The sequence below is a fragment of the Amphiprion ocellaris genome, chromosome 13 (genome assembly GCF_022539595.1).
Source record: "Amphiprion ocellaris isolate individual 3 ecotype Okinawa chromosome 13, ASM2253959v1, whole genome shotgun sequence".
NCBI classification, from domain to species: Eukaryota; Metazoa; Chordata; class Actinopteri; family Pomacentridae; genus Amphiprion; species Amphiprion ocellaris.
In genome coordinates, this window is record NC_072778.1 from 35195832 (window position 1) to 35216018 (window position 20187).

The window sequence follows — 20187 nt, forward strand, 5'->3', positions numbered from 1 at the left end:
ACCAGTATTAACTACAGGATCAACAATGATGGGCCTAGAATTTTTATAGCATAATATATGAATAAATATACAGATGTTTGTGAAATTTTGGCTTGATTGATTTCCTTTTGTTTTTTTTACTGACTTTCAGAATGTTTTTCCTGCATTACGATTTAAGGCTACATGTAAGTTTGAATAACAATATCTCGGGAGCTATTAAAGATAAAAGCCTGAAATGCTCAGTGCTCTCATTTCTCATCATGTCATCATGATTCAGAATCTGCAATATTAAACTAGTGGATCAAATAATCTTTAAATATGGATGAGGTGAAATGTGAAAAATTAAATAGTCAAAATGTCCCATCTTTGAGCTCACATTCAAAAAAATCCCAAACTGACTCCAAACTCTGACTTAAATGTGGCTGCTCACAATAATACAAAACAAAAACATATAGAATACTTTGGAATATGAAATATTTGGTGATGAAAAGGATTAAAAAAAAAAAAATGTTATTTTAATTCACTGCGGACCCACAAAAGCAAAAGCATTGGTAGATAGCCTTCTCCAGGTAGAACAAAGTTCTGGAGTATGAAATTGATTTTTAAATAAAGTTATCTTGGAAACTACCTGACATATCAATCTAAAATTTCCCAGATTCTAGTTAAAATATCTATAATTCATGATTTCCTCTGACGATTTGAGAAGGAATAATCCTATACATATTTGAATAGGATGCCTGCAGACAGATAAATGCAACAGAGCCGGTGTTGATGATAAATATGTATATCCCAAAAAGGAGTTTCATAGATTTTTTAAATTCAGAACGTAGCAACCTGCAGCCTCATTTACAGTACTTCTATCTTTGACAAACGATGATCGCGTGAGAAAACTTTAACAGATAACATCACTAATGCTGTTTGTCTCAGCTATAAAGGTGGTGCTGAGCGTGTGAAGAGTTCTGTAGAAGTAAAAAAAAAAAAAAAAGCCATCAATTGTGAAAAAAAACTGCAAATAGCACCAATTACCTGTTATATAGAAGTGACATACATCCAATGTGCTAACAGAAACACATTTTCAACTCACAATTCTCAGTTTCTCTTTCTATTTGCAACAAAGATTTAACCAATAACTCACTGATGATAGCTTTCGTTCAAGCTGAACACTTACTGTGACATATAAGAGAAATATCAAGTGATGCTTTTGAATTCGGGCACCTTTAGAACTTTATTAATTAAAACTGGTTAATTTGTAGATAAATAGCATAAAATACCCAATGTGAAAGACAGTCTCTGAGGACTTGTGAATATTTTAGCAAGTACATTCAGTTCACCCCTGAAGTTCTTCCTATACATAAAAGCTAACACAGTGGCATGTAGCAAAGCAAGTTTCCCGCTTTACAAGTAAAGACTTAAGGCTAAAGCAAGACTGCATATATTTCTTGGAGAAATTATGATATCTTAACAATTTTTAACATTATATAGAAACTGGCTTAAAAAGCAGACATCATGAGTATAGAACTGTCGTGCGTTTACAAAAATCGATCTTGCATGAGGATGTATGCAACAAAACACTGTCAACATTTGCAACACAATACTAGAGCAGCAGGGAACAGTGGCTAATACCACAAAACACTATAAAACCAAACAATATCTCATGATGAAAAGTTTCACAATAGCTTGAAATGTATTTAAAAACTACCCTTTGTTTCCTAAAGTGACAGAAGCAAAGAGACAAAGAGGGTCATCAGTGACAAAATATATATAACATCCTGCAGTGTAAGGAATGGAGGCTGCAACTTAGAATAAAATAATACCTGGTAAATGTTCACAGCCTCAGTGTGTAATCTGTTTAAATCCCCCAACTACCCCAGCGGACACATGATGCTGAGCTTACAAGGTTCTCATTCCAACACGGACCCTGTCGTCAAGTCCAGAATCAACTGTAATGTGACGCATGAGGGGATGAAGTGCTGCAGACCGAGCAAGGATTGAGCCTTTAAATATTCATTTCTTTGTTCAAATGTGACTGCTTTAATTATTAATGGACAAAGTTGCAAGACAGAGAGAATTGTGCACTTTTATAAATAACCTGAGGGGGCGAAAAATGGGGTGAAAGTACAGAAATAGTTTTGATTTCACATGTGGCAGATGTGGGGGGGTTGTTGTTGGATTATTAGGCACATATGCAGCAGAAAATTGCTTTGCTGAGGTGAGCCAAATGTTCTGATTTGAATCTGAATGGTAATTGTAAAGACAAGAGCATCTGTAAGACTTGCAAAGGTAGGGACGAAAAACTATTTTATTAATGACAAATTTATTATTTAGACGGTAAAATGTCATAAAATAGCAGAAAACGCCCAACATGATGCTTTAAAATGTCTTGTTTTCTGCGCCCCGAAAGATATTCATCATTCATTCTAACACTGAGTTACTCTTGTCTCTGCCCTTTGAATGCTCTTTCAATACACGTTGCTCTGAGATCTCACAAAGGGGAAAAAAAAAACACACACACAAACCTTTTCAGAAAACAAACTCTTGCTCTAAAACAACACAAATGAATTATTCATCTGAATCACATAAAATCCTCAAGATTGCTTCCTGATGGCTCCCAGACCAGGACTTCTGCTCCTGTTGTTGTCAGCACGCCTCATTGAACACCTGCTCCGATGAAAAGGTTTCCTCAAACGTGTGCTGCTTCCATTTCCTCTCCTGTGTGTTTGTGGTCAATGCACTGACCACACAATACTGAATCCAGAAGTGTTACATGTGGGCAGGAAAACGCTGACGGACTCGTTGAAACATGAGGCGCGATGCATTTGCTTGCTAGTCTGTCAGCCACTTGACCCGAAGTCCAGCAACGTCTGTACAAAGGATTTACCCGTTAAATTCTGAAAGTGCAGTATAGACTGTGCAGGTATGGATGCCTTTGGTTATGAATGCAGCATCCCACCTGCACCTCACCTCTTATTTGTGAGACTTACAGAGAAGATTTTCTGTGCTTCTATTCTTTTTTTTTCTTTTACACAGCACTTCATGAAGAGATTGAAGCTATTCTTCTTTCCTCACTGAATAAAACAGTCCTTTCACCACAGCACCACTATCCCACACCCAGGACACCCTGCAGCTTTTAGTTTATAAAGGAAGAGAACATCGAGTTGATGTTTGTTTGAGGACTGTGTAAAATACCTATACTGAAAGTCTCCTTGGGGCCAAACACACAAAGCATTAACTGTCAGCCACCGAGTTCCTCTGCCTATCAAAAATCTCCAAGGACTATTTAGCTGTCAGCTCCCTCACTGCACCTCCCAGCTCCACTATTTTTAAACGAATTTGAGCGGAGCAGGTGCTGATTGACACCACAAACTCCCACTCTGTCTTCCTCTGTCAGCACAACACTGGCGTCTTTCATTTCTAAGGGATGTGGAGGTAAGTTGAAAGATAAAATTACATTTAAAAAAAGACACTATAATGAGAAAAAAAACATCACAGTTCATTGCCGATTATCAACATAGAAAGGCGGCGAGGAGGACGTTTACGGGCTTCTCTATGCTTCATTTGGAATCCCACCGTTTCTTAAAATGGCAAATTCAGAGGCACATTGTGGAATCTGAGCACATTTGCAACTTTGGCCTCTATTTGCTCAGCACAAGCGAAGTACAAGTGGACTGGGTAATGCATGGGTAATGCATGTGCTGCAGCATACAGACCACATTTTATTCAGATGTCTTGGTTGGGGCACGGAAAGCTCAGGACTACAGTAAGACGGATCAGAGCCAATATTCCCATGGAGCTCTGAGGACCCAACTGCTTTTCCCACAAAGGTACTGTGCTCCTTTGGAAATGCACTTTAAATGCATTTCACTTGAGCATTTACAAAGTTATCGCTCCAGCTGCCAAACTAAAATACTCACTGTGTAGCAGAGAAGAATCTGGTTGTGCATTAGCATTCAAAAATGATGAATTGCCCATGATCACACAGACTTTTAAACACAAAACCCCACTCACACACACACAAACTGCAAATTCAGGCTTGAAGGACTGTATTGATAACATGTCTGTCTTTACCAGACGGGATAAATAAATGACTTGAACTGTTGTAAAAGAAAGAACCACTAAGACTGCTGAATGCATTCCAACTTCCAGCAAGGGCACAGCTTTTGTGCGACTGACAAATGCAAAATTACTTTAGAGAAAGCAAAGAGTGGCGCTGACGTGGGATATGTTTTGGTGGGAGGACAAAGGCTGTGCGTGTGGGAGATTGGAACGGCGGCGTTGTTGTTTGACAAATGGTAATTATCTTTTTTTTTCTCCTACTTTTGTTCCACTAATTGCGGTTAATTTTGAAATTCATTATTCCTGCATGTCAGTACCAAACTTCAAAGGAGCAGACCCTACATCCTCCAAATTTTTCAAATAAACACACAACTTACACAAAGTTGGAGACACCGAGAAGCGTGGCCCTCGTATGAGCCTATTGGCGAGATCAATCAGCACAGCTGGCTGGTTTTTAATTCTGCCTGCCTCACTTTACTCCCAGCGCTCCAAACACACTTGGAGTTGTCTCAAGGCCAAACAAATACAGGCTTCAATTAAATCACTTTGACTCCCTTCACACTTGGAGGTGTGTTGCTCTGCTTTCAGAAAGGTCTGCGTCCGTGCACACACACCAACACGTGGACGCTGACCTGCCTGAGAAGTCTAATAGAACACGCTGGCAGATGTGTCACGGGAACAATTCACCTTGCCATCTGTTTTTCAGTGCTTCATTGCCAAATCCTTCCCCCTCCGTCCAGCAATCAAGGACAGGATGAAATACAAGTCCCATTATGGGGAAGCAGCTAATAATGCATTATCAATTAGTCCCCTTGGCTACTGATCGATGCTTAGCAGGTGGTACAAGGCCATTTTGTTCATTTAGGACTATATTGTCCTCTTCCCCCATGATTCTCTTATTTCCTTCTGTTCATTAGATCCCGGCTCGCAGACCTATCAGGTTTTGCTTAAATTGCAGCAAGGCTGTTCTTCAGTATTCCATTAAAGATCATGTTTAATCACCATTGTGCGGCCCCGGCACCATTAGGACGCCTCTGTCCTGGATTCACCTGAATTTTGACAACAGCAAAGTGACAGAAAGCTTGTTGTTGCTTTCAGATAAATGTCAGTCATATGAAGGGACCCCCTGTAAAGATGAAGGCATTTATCTGCATCTGTGTTGTTGACCTATACAGAACTGAGAAAGAGAGAAAAAAGTGTACCACAGTGACATGGAGGGAGGGGAGAGTGGGTGGAAGTTGGTGTGAGAGAGGTGATTGGCTGCTATAATACCATGGATAAGCATTGAGGTATTAAAATAAAGGTTACAGATCATTTCGGCTAAGCCTGGCTTATCTCCCCCTTAGATCAGAAATTAAATATGTCATCACAATACAATCCAGGATCTAGTCAATCAGAAAATACATATTTTATACAAATGAATTCTCGCCGGTTTGCAGACATTGGGGTTAGCCCTGTGGTGCCGTAACACATTATTAGTTCTATTCAGGAAGTGATAGATGGCTTTAAAAGATTTACCGACAACGTCATACGCGGTATTTAGACTTCAAAGGTTTGACAGAGGACAGGAGCTGATGCTGATAAACCTGCCGGGTTATGCCAAGAGGTTATATTCCCTTCCTATTGGGGTTTTTTAAATGATTTATGGAGCTGTATAAAAAGATATTTCAGTTTATTAATATTGTGTGTATGATTCCACCGTAAACTATTTCATAAACTGCAAGGCAAATGTGTAGTGCTTGATGATTTTCTCTGCCATTTTCTGTTTTCTTTGCAGAAGTCTTGTCGACATCCGGTTCAATCAACAAAGAAAATATAATCTCCCATCTTTATAAGGCAGTTGCCGAGGCTTATTGAAATAGGAATGTGAAATGCATGTATTTTCCACCTGAGAGGGTTTGCTGCTGGGATGACAATGCGAAGCGTGGATCAAAATCGTTTCCATCAATGCTGGCAGATGAAATGCAAACACAATCAAATCAGTCTGGCCCATACAACAAGCCCATGCTCAAAATGCCAATCTCCCTTCTCCTCATCATGTGTCTGATGAGAAATCATAGTGTGGGAGAATCTCCTAATCTATGCAAACACACTGTCAGCATTGATTTGCTCGCAGGGGATGCGTCTTTATTAGGACTTGCCAGACGTCTCCTCTCTCTCGACCTGGAAGAGACACAGAGCTGTCCGGGCCTCGGAAGCAGTCACAGCCATAACAATTGAGATAAGTTACTGCGGACAGGTAATGAGAACCGATAGACTCGAGGATGGATCGATATCGGACATTGAAACCAGGGGAGGAAGGACAAATTGTGACATCTCTTTCCTCTCCCATGTTCAAAAGGGTTTCTCAACCTGTGCGATGCTGGTGTACGTGGGCCTAAAGCGTTCACACAAAACAAAAAAAAGGGTGTAAGTAAGTCTAGCTGTAGCTGAAAAGTCCACACAGTTAGCTGGAGCGGCTCTTTTGTCTCTCCTGCACTCACTCAGTTTCAATAAACAGGCCTGTCTGATCAGGGCAGAGGTCACGTCTGCTGTAGACGGTTGTCCACATGTCATGTTTCCATCCGTAGGAGCTTTGAATACCGAGCATTCGGACTGAAACACCTGCCTGCACTTCAGACCAGCCGCAGTTATTAATTTAAACCCTTCCAGTTACTCTGACGTTTGCCGGAGTCTGCTGGGACTGAACATGGATGGAGTTTGCTGAATGTTGCCTCTGCTGTGCTGGGCCACACCGGTTCATCTCTAAACAGCCGAGGATCTGATTTTCCTTCAGCTCCAGTGTGCTGCGTGAAGGTGAAGGGATTATCGGTTATGGCTTCGACTCTCTTTGGTCAGTTTGTTTTCAGCTTTGATTTATTTTCTTTAGTAACAAAAGCAGGCACTGCTTCAGTCATATTTTAAACACACATGAAGCAGAGTTTTGTAACCAAAAACTATTTCAGTGTATTTATTAAGCAGATATTCCTGCTTGTTAATAATTCTATGTAGCTGGGTAACTATGCTATTTTACACTGCAGTATTGATAGAATATGTATAGAAATGTATACTACTACCGGCTAATTCAGTGAATGAAATATCTGAAAAATAAAGGCATTTGCACTGCAGAAAACTAATACAAATTGTAGTAATAAAGTCATCTTACTTAGTGATTTGCACCAAAACCCACACAATTCTTATTCACCCTGACATGTTAAACAGAGCCGCCTCGGTATGAGAGATATGGAAGACAAATTTATATCGTGGCATACATCATAATCATATTGTTCAGTCCTATTTGCAGAAATGAGAATTGTTCTTCTGCTCAGCTGCAACACTAATTGTTTTTTCACCTTGGTCTAATTTCAATTTATCTCACGTCTATGTACGCTGCTCCATCTGCCTGGCACCTTTTGTAGTCACTCTAGGAGACTCTTCTGGCTTCTAATGTATTGGGATGCATTTAATTGTTTTTCTTATGGATAAGTTATGGTTTTGGATAAGACTTCTGCATTTGTATGGTTTTAGACAGCTCGTTAGTTATTCAAGGCGCCAGATTAGATTGTTTGTGGTATTAAATCTTTTACACAATTCTATAAAAATAAATGGTTTTCATGATTTTATTATTGCAATCCTCTGTGTTTTGTTTGTTTGTCTGTAACTTGTTATCTCTCCCTATCTTGGCCAGGGGACTTGTAGGAGATTTTTAATTTCAGTGAGGCTTTCTGGTTAAAAATCTTTTTTTTTTTTTAAAAATCGAAAACTATTTTTTCCCTTGACTTGTTTAATTGCTGATTAAATTCTGCATCTCAATAGTTTGTGAGACCTTTACCAAACTAAAAAATATCAATAAGAGCAGGAATGTTTTTCTTAGATAATGATTCAAAAATTGTCACACAAACAAACTAATAGCTTCTTTGTACAGATATTCTACTTATTGTACAGCCACAATGTAGTGTTATGCAAACATATCTTCTACATGTAATCAAGGCTCAAAACTGTATGTGTGCTTAATTGCTGACAGTCTAGTCATTCATCAAAGACTGGAAGAGAAAACCATGAAGAACAGAGGACGGTAACAACAATAACAACTGATCACTTCATCTTCAGCAGCGACTCTTGATTCTGATGCGCCTACATCCAATTTCAGTTATTTCATTGTTGTAATTAAAAGCACCATTTTCCATTTACATAACAAAGAACAAGGGCTCCTCGATGACAATCTCTGTCAGTTTGAACATGCCGACCAATTAAACTGAGGCTGATATATACATGATACATGCTATTTATGTGTCTTTTTACTGGAGGAAACAAGCGCTGAGTTGTAGTGGTTGGAAAGGCTGGGCCGAGGCGACCACTGGGAGTCAGCTAGAAAGTTACTGTCAAAAAAAAAGAAAAAAAAGTGTTTTCCAGGTGATATTTCTCTGTTCCACTAGGTATAAATTGTCAATCAGTTTTTTTTCAACTTGGATATGTCTCCAAACTCTTCATTTCTCCCTCCTCAAGGCATGATGTTGATATCGGGCAGCTTCTGGTGTGACAGAAGTCTCGGTTGCTTGGCAACAGGTACGAGTTTAGAGTCCAGTGTGACTGTGACGACCAGGGTGAGAGGACAGCCTGACAAGCCTGCACTGCACACACACACACACACACACACACACACACACACACACACACACACACACACACACACACACACACACACACACACACACACACACACACACACACACACACACACACACACACACACACACACACACACACACACACACACACACACACACACACACACACACACACACACACACACACACACACACACACACACACACACACACAGCTTTACACTAGTCGGATGTGTGCAGCTCACATGATTCTTGCAGGAAAAGGGGGATTAGACAGAGCCATCAGTAAACTCCTTGGGGCAGTGGTGACATTAAACAGCACAAGTGTTTGAGAGATCGATGTGGGTACCTTGGAGCAACCATACCTCAGGACAACCGCATGTCCTTCATAAGCACACAGCCCTACATATGAAACATTCATCATCAAAGGGCGACGGGTGATGTGGAGAGCTGCGAGGGAGCCTTGGAACTTCACAGGGTTTCTAAAGATGGAGCCCCTCGCTGCTACAGGGAGCCGGGGCGCCCAGCAGGACACACTTGTTTCACAGACAAATAAATGCTGACTATAACGACTCACAACCACAAGGCAAATGGTCCATCATCATTAAACACTGGCACAGCAACGTGGCATTTGATGTGATGTTCTCATACATTCTGCGGTTTATGGGGCACATCATGTTCTTTAGTTATTGACAAAACACAGATTCACCACAGTAAAGTTAAGGAGCTGCCTCCACAATGTCACCCAGCTGCAGGCAGTGATTGTGCATCATAAGATCAGCGTGTTTACATGAACATATTTTACATTTTGGGCCAAGCTACTGTCTCTCAGATTTAGCTATTCAGATGTACTGCTCTGTTTTATATCCGTTCTGAAGGTTTAGTGAAAAGCCAGTCATAACAGAGAGGGGAAAATAGGGAAAGCTGCACATTTTCAGACAGTCTCTCCAGAGAGAGTTGCATTAAGTTATACACATGAAAAGTGTCAAAAACAGCTGAGAAAAGGGAGAGCTAGAATGACAAGTACAGTGCCTGTCTCCTCTCTGCACAGCTGGTCAATCACGGCATGAAGTGAGAGTGAATGTAAGATCAGTTTCAGGAAGTAGAACATATCATGGGCTGCACAGATGTTGAAAAGATGGATTCCAATCATATCCGACAGGCTGTACGGACAAACCACAAATCTTGTTTACATGCACACTTATTTATTAGTGACAGAAGATACTGCATTGTGAATGATGACCAGAGAAAGTGAAGGTCTCCCTCACAACTTCAACGAGTCTGAATTTTAAATATGGCCAAAACCTCAGCTGACTTATTTAAACTTCTAGAGGCCACTTTAAAGTTTCTAGAGTCCTTGTGTTAATTTCAGTTTCACTTTGCACTTTAGATGGAATTGTTTTAATTAATTATCTCCCCTTCCCCACCAGCTGCACTGCTGTCACACTTTCTTTGTCTCCTGTCTTTTGTCGGTGCTTGTAAGAAGCTGCTCTGAAACCCGGTTACCCATATACATGGCAGAGAAATCTGCACTCCTGAAAATCTCCATGGGAAAGCTGTGTTTCTCTAATCTTCGACAACGATTCTAGAAACTAGCTTTCTTCTCATCATTACATTTGGGAAAGCAGCTTTTTGGACAAATCCAGCTTTAACCTGCCTCCTTAAGGCTGCTGTGGGCGGCTTTCAGAACCACTGGATGTTGCTTGAGGACCAGTATTTTAGATCAAAACAAAACAGGCTTGTCCCTTTTTTATGTTTCATTTACAATCAGGAACATGTACAACAGAGCTCACGGTGACATTGTAAAATACACTGGATGGGTATATTGAGTTATAGTCAACTCAAGTAATGTTTGCTTGGCTCTCATAAATCTGTTCCAGTCAGTGTGTGTCTGTTTCATTGTTAGGTTGAGATACACAGCAGGTCAAACACACACTCAGACCATCACCATAAAAAACAGCTTATACTAAGTGATATTTCTGCATCATAATTAAGTAAATAACATAAACGAAATAATTCTTTGGGTATTAGAGGTAACAAAAGAATGTTCCAGACTGAAGTTTTGCTTTAAAATGCAATGAGGTCAGTCTCAGTTAGTTTATTTATACAGGGAGGACCAATAGTTTCAAAGTGAAGGACACACACGCACCAACATGCATGCACAGCTGGACAAGGTGCTAAAACACACAACACAGAAGCACAACATTCACAGAAGAAGTGTGACTCACTGCTAAACATGTCATCGCTTCCCTATATCTTTTAATAGCAGATAGTTGTTTGCTTCAATATCAGTGCTACATTTATAGTACATTGCACCTTAATTATTATTTGTATCACTCCCATCAACAACTGCTGGAAAGTGTGAGAAGAAGAACTGCTAATGAAACACAAGAAGAAAGATCATATTTTATCACTGTTGACTTCCTGACAAATTCTTCCTAATGAAGCAAATCCACTAGTGTTCCCCTGTGTGCTCACTTTTCATTCTGAACAGTGAACTACAATTAACTTTTCATACTCTTTTATTGCCATTATTTCTAAGAGCCTGACTCCAAAATGACTCCGGCATCCAAAAAACCTCATGCCCAAGGTAAAACAAATCAAACAGCAGAGTGCTGTGTGTGTGAGTGACAGCAAGGTTGTGGGGCACGAAGTAAAGAGCTATAAACAAGATGCGAGGTTTATTCAGTTCCACACACAAACTAGACTCTATGGAAATGCAGCCACATTCCAGGCTCTTCTAACTTCTGCAGTACGACAAAACAAGTATCGTACTGCAGAGAATTGAAGTTTAATCAGTTTCAAAGTCACTCAAGTAGAAGAGAAATTTTTTTAAATTCTGGAGTTTTGTTATATTAGATAAAAAGAGGCTAGCAGGAGAGGACATGTCAGCACGTTCACAAATCAAAGCCTCGGTATGGGAGAATATCGTAGAACAGATCAGAAATCCTCACCTACCAGCGCGTCAGGTTGAATTGATACTTAGACACTTAGACTCAGACACCGTGACATTTTTTAGACAGTTTTTGCCAACACTTGCTGAGCTGCAGCATGTTAATTACAAACCCCCAAGACCAGATGGATAAAATGTTAACACTGTGAGCTCTTTATCTCAAAACAAAGAGGCACTGTGTGCATATGAATTGATACATTTCTGATTAAATTTCCCCTCAGATTTTCCTTCTTTCCCTTTCTGTCTTTGTGTGCAGAGACTGAGAGGCACGTCTGTTTTAATTATTATTTTTTTGCATAGATCTCAGTTGTTGCTCATTATTCTATCTTTAAACACGTGTGTGCGTTATATACATCTACAAATTTGACTGTGTTTTTTCCAACTGTGCTTGTATGTGCGTTCCCACTCCCCACCCTCACAAAGGAAAAAAACCTGTCATTTCCACATTTCTCATTCCCAATCAGTTGTCAGGCTGTGAATGGTGGTTCAAATTTGCAGATTGCTGCTGAATCACACCACATCAGTGTCATACATGTTTATGACACTGATGGCGGAGGCGGGGGACTGCAGCACAACAGAGAGAAAAACAAACAGGTCTCCAAGGTGATCGAGAAGATTTCTGAGACTGAAACCAATGTGCTTATTATGAGACTGGCAGGCTAAATAGGCTGGAGGATGAGCCAAGAGCCTGATGGAGCACAGTAATCACTGGCAAATTGCAAACCTTAGTTTCAGCACACAAACACTTTACATAATGTCACATGAGTTATGCATCTGGAGAAAAGGACGTCCAGAAAACAGGTGAAAATGCTGGAAAAAGATGCCCAATTTGAGTCAAAATTAGATGAAAATGAATTGCATACCTGTAGCTGGATCAACGGTCCGCTCAATCAGGTGATCGTCTTGGTGAACCCACTCGCCGTTGCACTTGAAGTAGATCTGTGTGGCCGGTGTGGAGCGGCAGGTCAGAGTCACCGGCTTGTTCTTCACGATGTACTCGTCCTCGGGCTCCACGAGGAAGTGAGGTAACAGGTCCGAGAAGGCGGCAGGAAGGGTCGCTGTGGCGGTGTGTTCGGAACCTTGGAGGATAAAGAAAGCATAGATTTTAGAGGGATGCCAAGTAGAAATGGAAAAAGCTTTCAAAACTTCTCAAGTTTTCACAGAGACAGGAGTAGAAAACCTTTTTGTGCTTGTCGCTGCTTGACTAGTGAGCGAAAACAGAGCTGATATCTAATGCAGAGATTCGGCGTCCTTGGTGGATTTCAGCTCATACTTGTGCATGCGAATGAGGCAGAAGAAGACACAGATGCAGACAGATGGACAGACAGAGTGAAAAAAGAGAGACAGAGCTGCATGGAGTAGAGTTGGCAGTGACAGAGCTCGGCCTTGTGTGCTCTTGGCTGGGTCAGAGGGGTAGTGGAGTCCATGTCTTCACTCCAGCTCTTAATCACAGCCCCTTTAACATCACCGCTGATGGACCAGCCGCCATAAATCCCGTCTCAGCGACTAGGCCACTTCACACTGTGTTATACGGCTCTTCAACCAAGACTCTAACTCTCCCACATTAAGCACGACAGGACAAGAGGAAGGGAGGTTAAAGATGACTGACAGCTAGACAGCCTGTTAACTCAAAATCACTTGCTATACACAGCAGAAGTATTTTTTTATTTATTTTTTATTCCTTCAGAATCTTGTATGACATACTGGACATGTGGAAGGAGATACATCTCCACTGTGCAGAGATACGATTTACAGCAGACTTCGGTGCTCACTGAAAAATGCTCAACAGAAACGCTGAATGACACAAAAGAGCCTACAGCGCACACGCCTGTCCTCCATGAACACAGTTTCTCTCTCTCTAAACATATTAGCCTTGTGCAAGAGATAGCAAGAGGACACAGAACGGAGTAGAAAGAGGGAAATAACCTCTTTACACCACCGACACTCAGGGGAGACCAGTAAATCCCAAAATAAAACCCCTTTAAAAGGAGTGTAATATTAATTTACTGCCCTGAATCCAATATGGCTGACAGACCAGGCATTAACAGCCTTCTCCATCACTCCCTGTGCAGCAGGAGAGGATGGGAGTCCACATCTCTCATAATGAAACGGCAACACTCGTGCTGACCTTTCTCTGCTGCCGTTCTCTCCTCCTTCACCCAATCCTTTGTCCATCCCTACAGCTTGCTGATGCTCAGGTCAGAGATAATATTACCGTGCGTCATAAATACCAATCTTCAGATAAAGACATTATCTGTCAGTTCCTCCCCCACCACACATTATATTAATGCCTCTCTTTCTTTTCGCTTTTTCTTTACCCCCGAGTGTGCTGAGTTGCTAATTCATCAGGATGAGATACAGTGAAGCATGCCACGGCTGCTGTTGCTGAACCCCATTAATGTTTCGTGTACATGTTTAACTCTTAATGAAAACTAAATGTTCTGTGTCCAATGAGCGACATACATCACTTGCTGACACTTTGCCATTTTCCCATTTTCCGAGCACATTTTCTTATTGCAACGCATTTGTAGAGAAACAAATCTGGCAGCGCTCTATTCAGGACAACACGACTGCCTGACATTATTTACTATGTATGCGAGTGTGTGTTTCTCATCTCGTGGTGTCAAGGAAAAGGCCACAGTTCATCATGAATGGTGAATATAATTGCTCTAAAGGAGAGCCACAACTTTGCTAATAAACAGCGTGGGACCAGGAGGTCAGGTTGTTTGAAAATGTGTTGGTCCTAATGATGGCGGCTTCTTCTAATGGGCCAGCTTCCAGCTTTGTGACCATGGCCATTAGCCGGCTGGGCTGACCCCCCTGTACTCCCTGCAGACTGAAGACGACAGCTCACTAAAACAGTGGGCGAGACTCACCTCACACCTGCCAGGTTAATCATCTCACACAGGACAGATGATGTTGAAACAGAGAGCGAAACCGAAGCCACCTGAGAAGCCCGACAAGTTGTGAGAATGGCTTGATGAACTCCTGATGCTGCTAACTCGCCGCTGGCTTCTCATTTGCAGGGTCACATTCAGCGTGAACTCTCAACTTTTGATGATGTTTCCAATTTGTGTTTGTGTGTGTTTGCGTGTGCCACGAGGGGTGGGGGTTAGTCTTCCATTTTAGCACATGTACTCTGGGTTAATGAGGTTAAACACGTAATTTCTTTAGAGAAGTAAATTGTCATTTTATGGGGGGGGGCATTCTAGTCACGCGCTGCTTTATGTCAAACCCATAATGGAGGGCTGATGCGTTGTAAATTGGCTTAGATTATTGTCACGACACAACATACTTCAAAGTCAACGTGCACACACACACACACACCCACGTGCACACACACAGGGGGTATCAGCCACTTAACAGACTGCTTGCGGGTCAATGCACAAATCAAATAGACATGCAGCAGCACTATGGGCACTGCATTAGATTCCACAGAGTGCGATCGGCTAAAGCCGCCATTAATTGTCGAATGCATCCGAGCCCATTGCCAGATCATTTTGCACACTCACAAACAACAAACACTGGATGCTAAATGCCTCCCTCGTTGGTCGTACAGCCAATGACAATGATTTAATTGGCACAATATGGCGGATGTGTTGCAGAGGCCTTGTGGCTGCACAGAGTCCTGCACAGCTTCACCAAAAGAATGCAGGAGAACCATTTCTATTCTCACACCTTTTCAAAGATACACAACAGGGTTTGACCTGATATTTGTCTGCAGCTGTTATTCTCTCGAGAGACAATTCAGCTGAACAAAAACACACACACATAAACAGGCAACACAACAAGGGTGCACCAGCTGTCAGTGTGCTGAGCCATGATGTCCAGGGCAGATATCCTGCTGCACACAGACCCCACATCTCATCTGCCCAGCTGACCATGTCTACTCCCAAGTGGAAGCGGAGATGATAAAGTGGTTACGATGCAGTCAAAAACACCAGAAAATATTTTTTTTTAATATGAGAAAAGGTTAGATTCCTGGCCACTGACTATATATGCACAGAGGATTAGATTTTCACAAGTGTTGCAGCTTTGAAACAGTCTTTTGTTACCATCCATCTTCAATATTTCATAATGATTTTTACTTTAATGTCGCATACTGGATCGCTTTCCAGGAGCAGATATCTTTCTTTTTGTACACACAAATCTCAAGTCTCATTTTGAAACAAAATTCCACGTCCTCACTCATCCGCTGCTGGTGTCAGCGTGCTGCTTACTGTCGACTTGTCTTATCACTGTTTGTAAAACAAGCATTTATTTTTTAATTTCACTCCTATCTCCTTGAAAAACACAACTGCAATGTGCATCACTGTGCGAGGATGTCAGTGAGGGAGGGAAAAAAACATGGCTGGAGAGAAAATAACCCTCTTTTGTGTTTCTCCCTCACAGCACCAACACATTATGTGCCCTTTGGAGCCAATTACATTTTTTTTTCTTTTACAACATCATGTCCCTGAAGGAAAACATCATTGAGCAATCACTGGGCATAATTTACATCACAGTGATGAACAGCAGCTATAACAAGTGTTTTATGACACCATCAATGCCTTACGATGTCTTCTGAAATTAATTCAATTAAAATTACTATCCCGAATATTAAACAATTTCATGTTTGGCTACCATTAACACAAAGCCAAGATCAAATTTGTCTCGACCACTTTGCTGGTTGATGTTTTTCCTTCGGTGCTCAGGCTCGTTCAAGTGGTTCTCTGGATGCTTTTAAACCAGTCTTTATTTAGCAATCACTCTAAATATAATGTATAAGGTCTCAGGAAACAGGAGCACGGTTAGAAATACTCTCAATAAGCCCGGGACAACATTTACAGAGAAAAACACACAAAGAGAATTACAAATGGGATATGTTAGAGGGGAAAAAAACGCTCCATCTACCATCATATATAATCTGCAGCATGGCTGACTGATGTATGTTTGTCTCCAGATGACTAATATTTACTCATCCATATATATGGGATTCAGAACAAATTTTTCAATGAGACAACCATGCTTCAACAAGCACTCTTCCAAGCACACACACTCATCTTTTTCGTCAAACACACATGCTCCCGCATTCCAAATGCACGGAGCTGAAACTAACATATGCAGCCAAAAAAAACATGCACACGTATGCAGAATAAAGAATGCAAAAGAGGAAAAAAGCTGCTAACAAACTGCTTTGCCTTTCTCTCAATCAATGAGAGACACGGACAAAAAACAGAGACAGAAATTGCTAAGAATAAGAAATCGTAATACAGAGCAATATCCCTGGTCGTTAAGGTCGCCCCAGAAAACAATCATCTGCTATTAGTGAATATAGCAACCTGTATAGAAAATGCTCCGATGCGTTAAATAAACATATGGGAGAGCCATAGCAACCTAAGTTCATCACATCACATTCCAGTCGTTGGTAGGAGGATGAAAAAAAATCTGAAAGTGAAGGACAGAAGGAGAAGATGGGCCTGTGAGGATGGGGGGGTGAATATGTAAATTATTTTCACACATGCCACAGTGACGTTATTCCAATCTTCTTCCATTTAATTGAATATGAAATTGGTCGCTAAGCATATACACTGATGCAGGGCTGTACATCTGTTTGCATATATTCATTCGGGATACTAATAGCGCGCTGCCCACAGTGTTCCCGATGAGAATTATTTCCATGATAGATGCACTCCTGCAGCTCGAGTCACATCGTCAACTTTGAGAACTGCCATCAAAAGCTTTCTACATAAATCATCTTTACTCAAACAGGCAGCTCTTTGAATGATTAAATGCTGGTTTTCAGAGCGATGTCATTAAACAGTTTGTCATGGAAAGAGAGGAAGTTGAAGCTGTTGTGTTGTGCAAATATGGTGCACAGCAACGCTATTAATGAGCCTTACACCTTTGAACAGGAGCTTACACATCTGCTTATTCCGGTTTGTTGATTCCTATTTATTCGTTTTTCTTGTCATCTATTTGAAGTTACGCCTCAGCAGGGGGATCTAGGCGGGGAAGCAACTTTGTGCCGTCTAACATTGGCACCAGCGCTGACACTCCCAAACACCTTCGCTTCAACTCACCTTTCAAGGCGACGCAATTTTTTTTTTTTTGCCTTGAAACCTACGAGACCATTTTAAGTTTCCTGTCAGTGTAAAAGAGCTGACATTTTGAGAGCTGAGTGTAAATGAAACCGCAAGTATATTTGTCTGGGTAAATGTGCATGTTTGTGCAAATGTGTGTGAATAAATGGCTGAAAGTGATGCTTAACAAGATCAACAGCTGGGAGCCTGAATTTGTGTACACAACAGCAAGAGTGCGAGGCAAATCTGTGTTTTTGGTTTTCAATAGCTGTACAGTGGAAGCACCATTAACAGTGTGGGCTAAGAGTCTCCAAATTGGCAGAGATATCTGTATTCATCACTCAAGTGCCACAGCTGATGCTTTGTCGCCCATTCATTTCCAGATGTTTCTGTGGACGATCCAGGTTTTGGCCTGAATCAGCCTCTCCAACAATCAGTTTTGTTTATTAGCGATTTCCTCTCTGGCTGCCACTTTCCAGTAAACTCAGTCGCCTGCTGATATTATAACTTGGGTATTTTGCTTCTGTTACATGTATACTGCTCTCTCTAATTACAAATTTTAGGGCATTGCAAATTAACTGTGAGAGCACTTAGCTGCTTTGTGAAAAATAAACTTTTGATCATGACCTCCGATTAAATAGTATCTCCTCCAAAGAAGAACAGTTTAGTTTCAAATGAAAATATATTTCAAACCCAGAGGAAAGCAAAGATCAAGTTGCATTATTAGTTAGAAAATGTGCTTCTCTTTGAACATTTGTGTCAAAAATTATTTTGGTCTTAAAAGCAGCATAATAGGCAGAAGAAGAAACACTCAGAAACTTGCATAACATAGCTATTTAATATCTGGTGCCCTCGCACTGTAAGTTCAGTGCAACCAGGCATTCAGCTGAAAAACAACGAAATTCAAAGATCCAAGTCCTTAAAATTCAAAAGACGCCACTGAATATTTTTGGGAGATTCCAAAAAAAAAGCAGAGTGAAACAAACTATTTTATTTCACCTCTGTAAAGCTTGTGCAGACATGACAGACACTTGAAAAATATGAGTTATTTTAGAGGAAGATCCAAAATGCCTTGCTGTAGCAAAACTCGCAATGTAAACTCCTCAGATTCCTTAAAGCTTCACCTGTTTGGCACTTCAGCGCATGATGTTTCTCTAAAGAGCCGCAGAGATTTAAACACATTTGACTTAATAACTGCACGCAATCCTCAAAGGAACTGAAGACATCCTGAGCTGTCAGGAGGAGCAGACGCAGCCACAATGTTTGCCATCCACAGCATGCACACATTTACGGATTTGTCGTCCCCTTATGCTCAGCCGGAAATGAGGTTATCCAAAAGCAAGTTGATTATAGACCTCAGAGCAGGCGATGGGAAGAAACATAAATGCAGACAGAGGCAGAAAGGAAGCATTCTTTAAATCTTTGAAATGGAAGTTAGGAAATAATGTGAGGAAGAAGAAGACGAGACTATTTAGATTACCAAATTAATCCTTTAATTACTGGATATGCCAACAGCTGAAATGAGAAGTTTTGCATGCTGAATTTGGGGAGCAATTCAGGGAGCAGAAAGTGAGGCAGACTGCCACAATGATCAAGAGCTGTAAACCCTAAAGTAATGGAATTGCAGTATCATTGTAAATTTATATGGTTTATGATGCTGGAAAAGGTGAACAAAACATTACAAATTGCAATTCAGCGCTGAAATGAAACTCGCTCCGTATCCCATTTCTCATACTACAAACAGTGTTACTTTGAGAGTTTTACAATTAGATAAAGCTTGCTCTCTTTCAGCTGGCCTTGCTGCATGGCCTCACTGAAAATACAGTTTAGGGTCTGTCTATAAAAAAGCACAGGAAAATAACAACTAAATGGAGTTTATGTACCTGCTGATGTCTATAAAAGCCTCTTAAATTTTGTTATTCTTTTGACACAAATTATTGCAAACAGGGTCTTGTGACACTCGTCAAAAACATCAAACTGCCTGTTTCCTTTTCCTTCATCTTCCTCCTCCTCGTCTCATCATTTACCATCCTCCCAGTAAAGATTCAGGCTGAAACAAATGGAGGATAACTTGCACTACCTAATTAGTGTGACAGCGCTTGGAGGCTCCTCAGCATCTGACAGAGAATTAGAACATAACACAAAAATATGATCCGTAACAAGGCTGAGATAAAGCATCACCTGTTCAACTCTAACAGCCGTAACACAACGCCAGCGCCAACTTTCCAATTTACTAAGCCACCAGTACTTGCAGCAGTGACCCACTATGACACTGGACTCACTTACAGCTCACCAGTAAGTCAGCGGAAACACTTAGAGGGAAAATCTCACTAGCTGAGGATTTGACTATGCAGTTCCACTAAACTAAATTCTTTCAACAAGACAAGATACAGTGCAGGAAAAACACACGGTAATCCATCCATTAGCTATACCTGCTTTATCCTGTGTACATGCACGACTGAACAGAAAGCCTGTGATTGGATCTCAGGTCAGTGTAAATGCAATCTGCTCAGCAAGACCACACTCCCAAAAA

The 20187-nt window shown here is 41.0% G+C and overlaps 1 protein-coding gene across 5 annotated transcripts in view; it reads right to left on the reverse strand.

The window, feature by feature from the left end:
* The window catches only part of unc5a (unc-5 netrin receptor A), a 140963-nt gene that overhangs the window by 60466 nt on the left and 60310 nt on the right, over window positions 1-20187 (reverse strand). For all 5 annotated transcript variants that reach the window (XM_055016837.1, XM_055016836.1, XM_055016839.1 and 2 more), the window contains exon 2: window positions 12456-12671. In XM_055016837.1, coding sequence (XP_054872812.1) covers window positions 12456-12671 — 216 coding nt within the window. The remainder of the gene's footprint in view (window positions 1-12455; window positions 12672-20187) is intronic.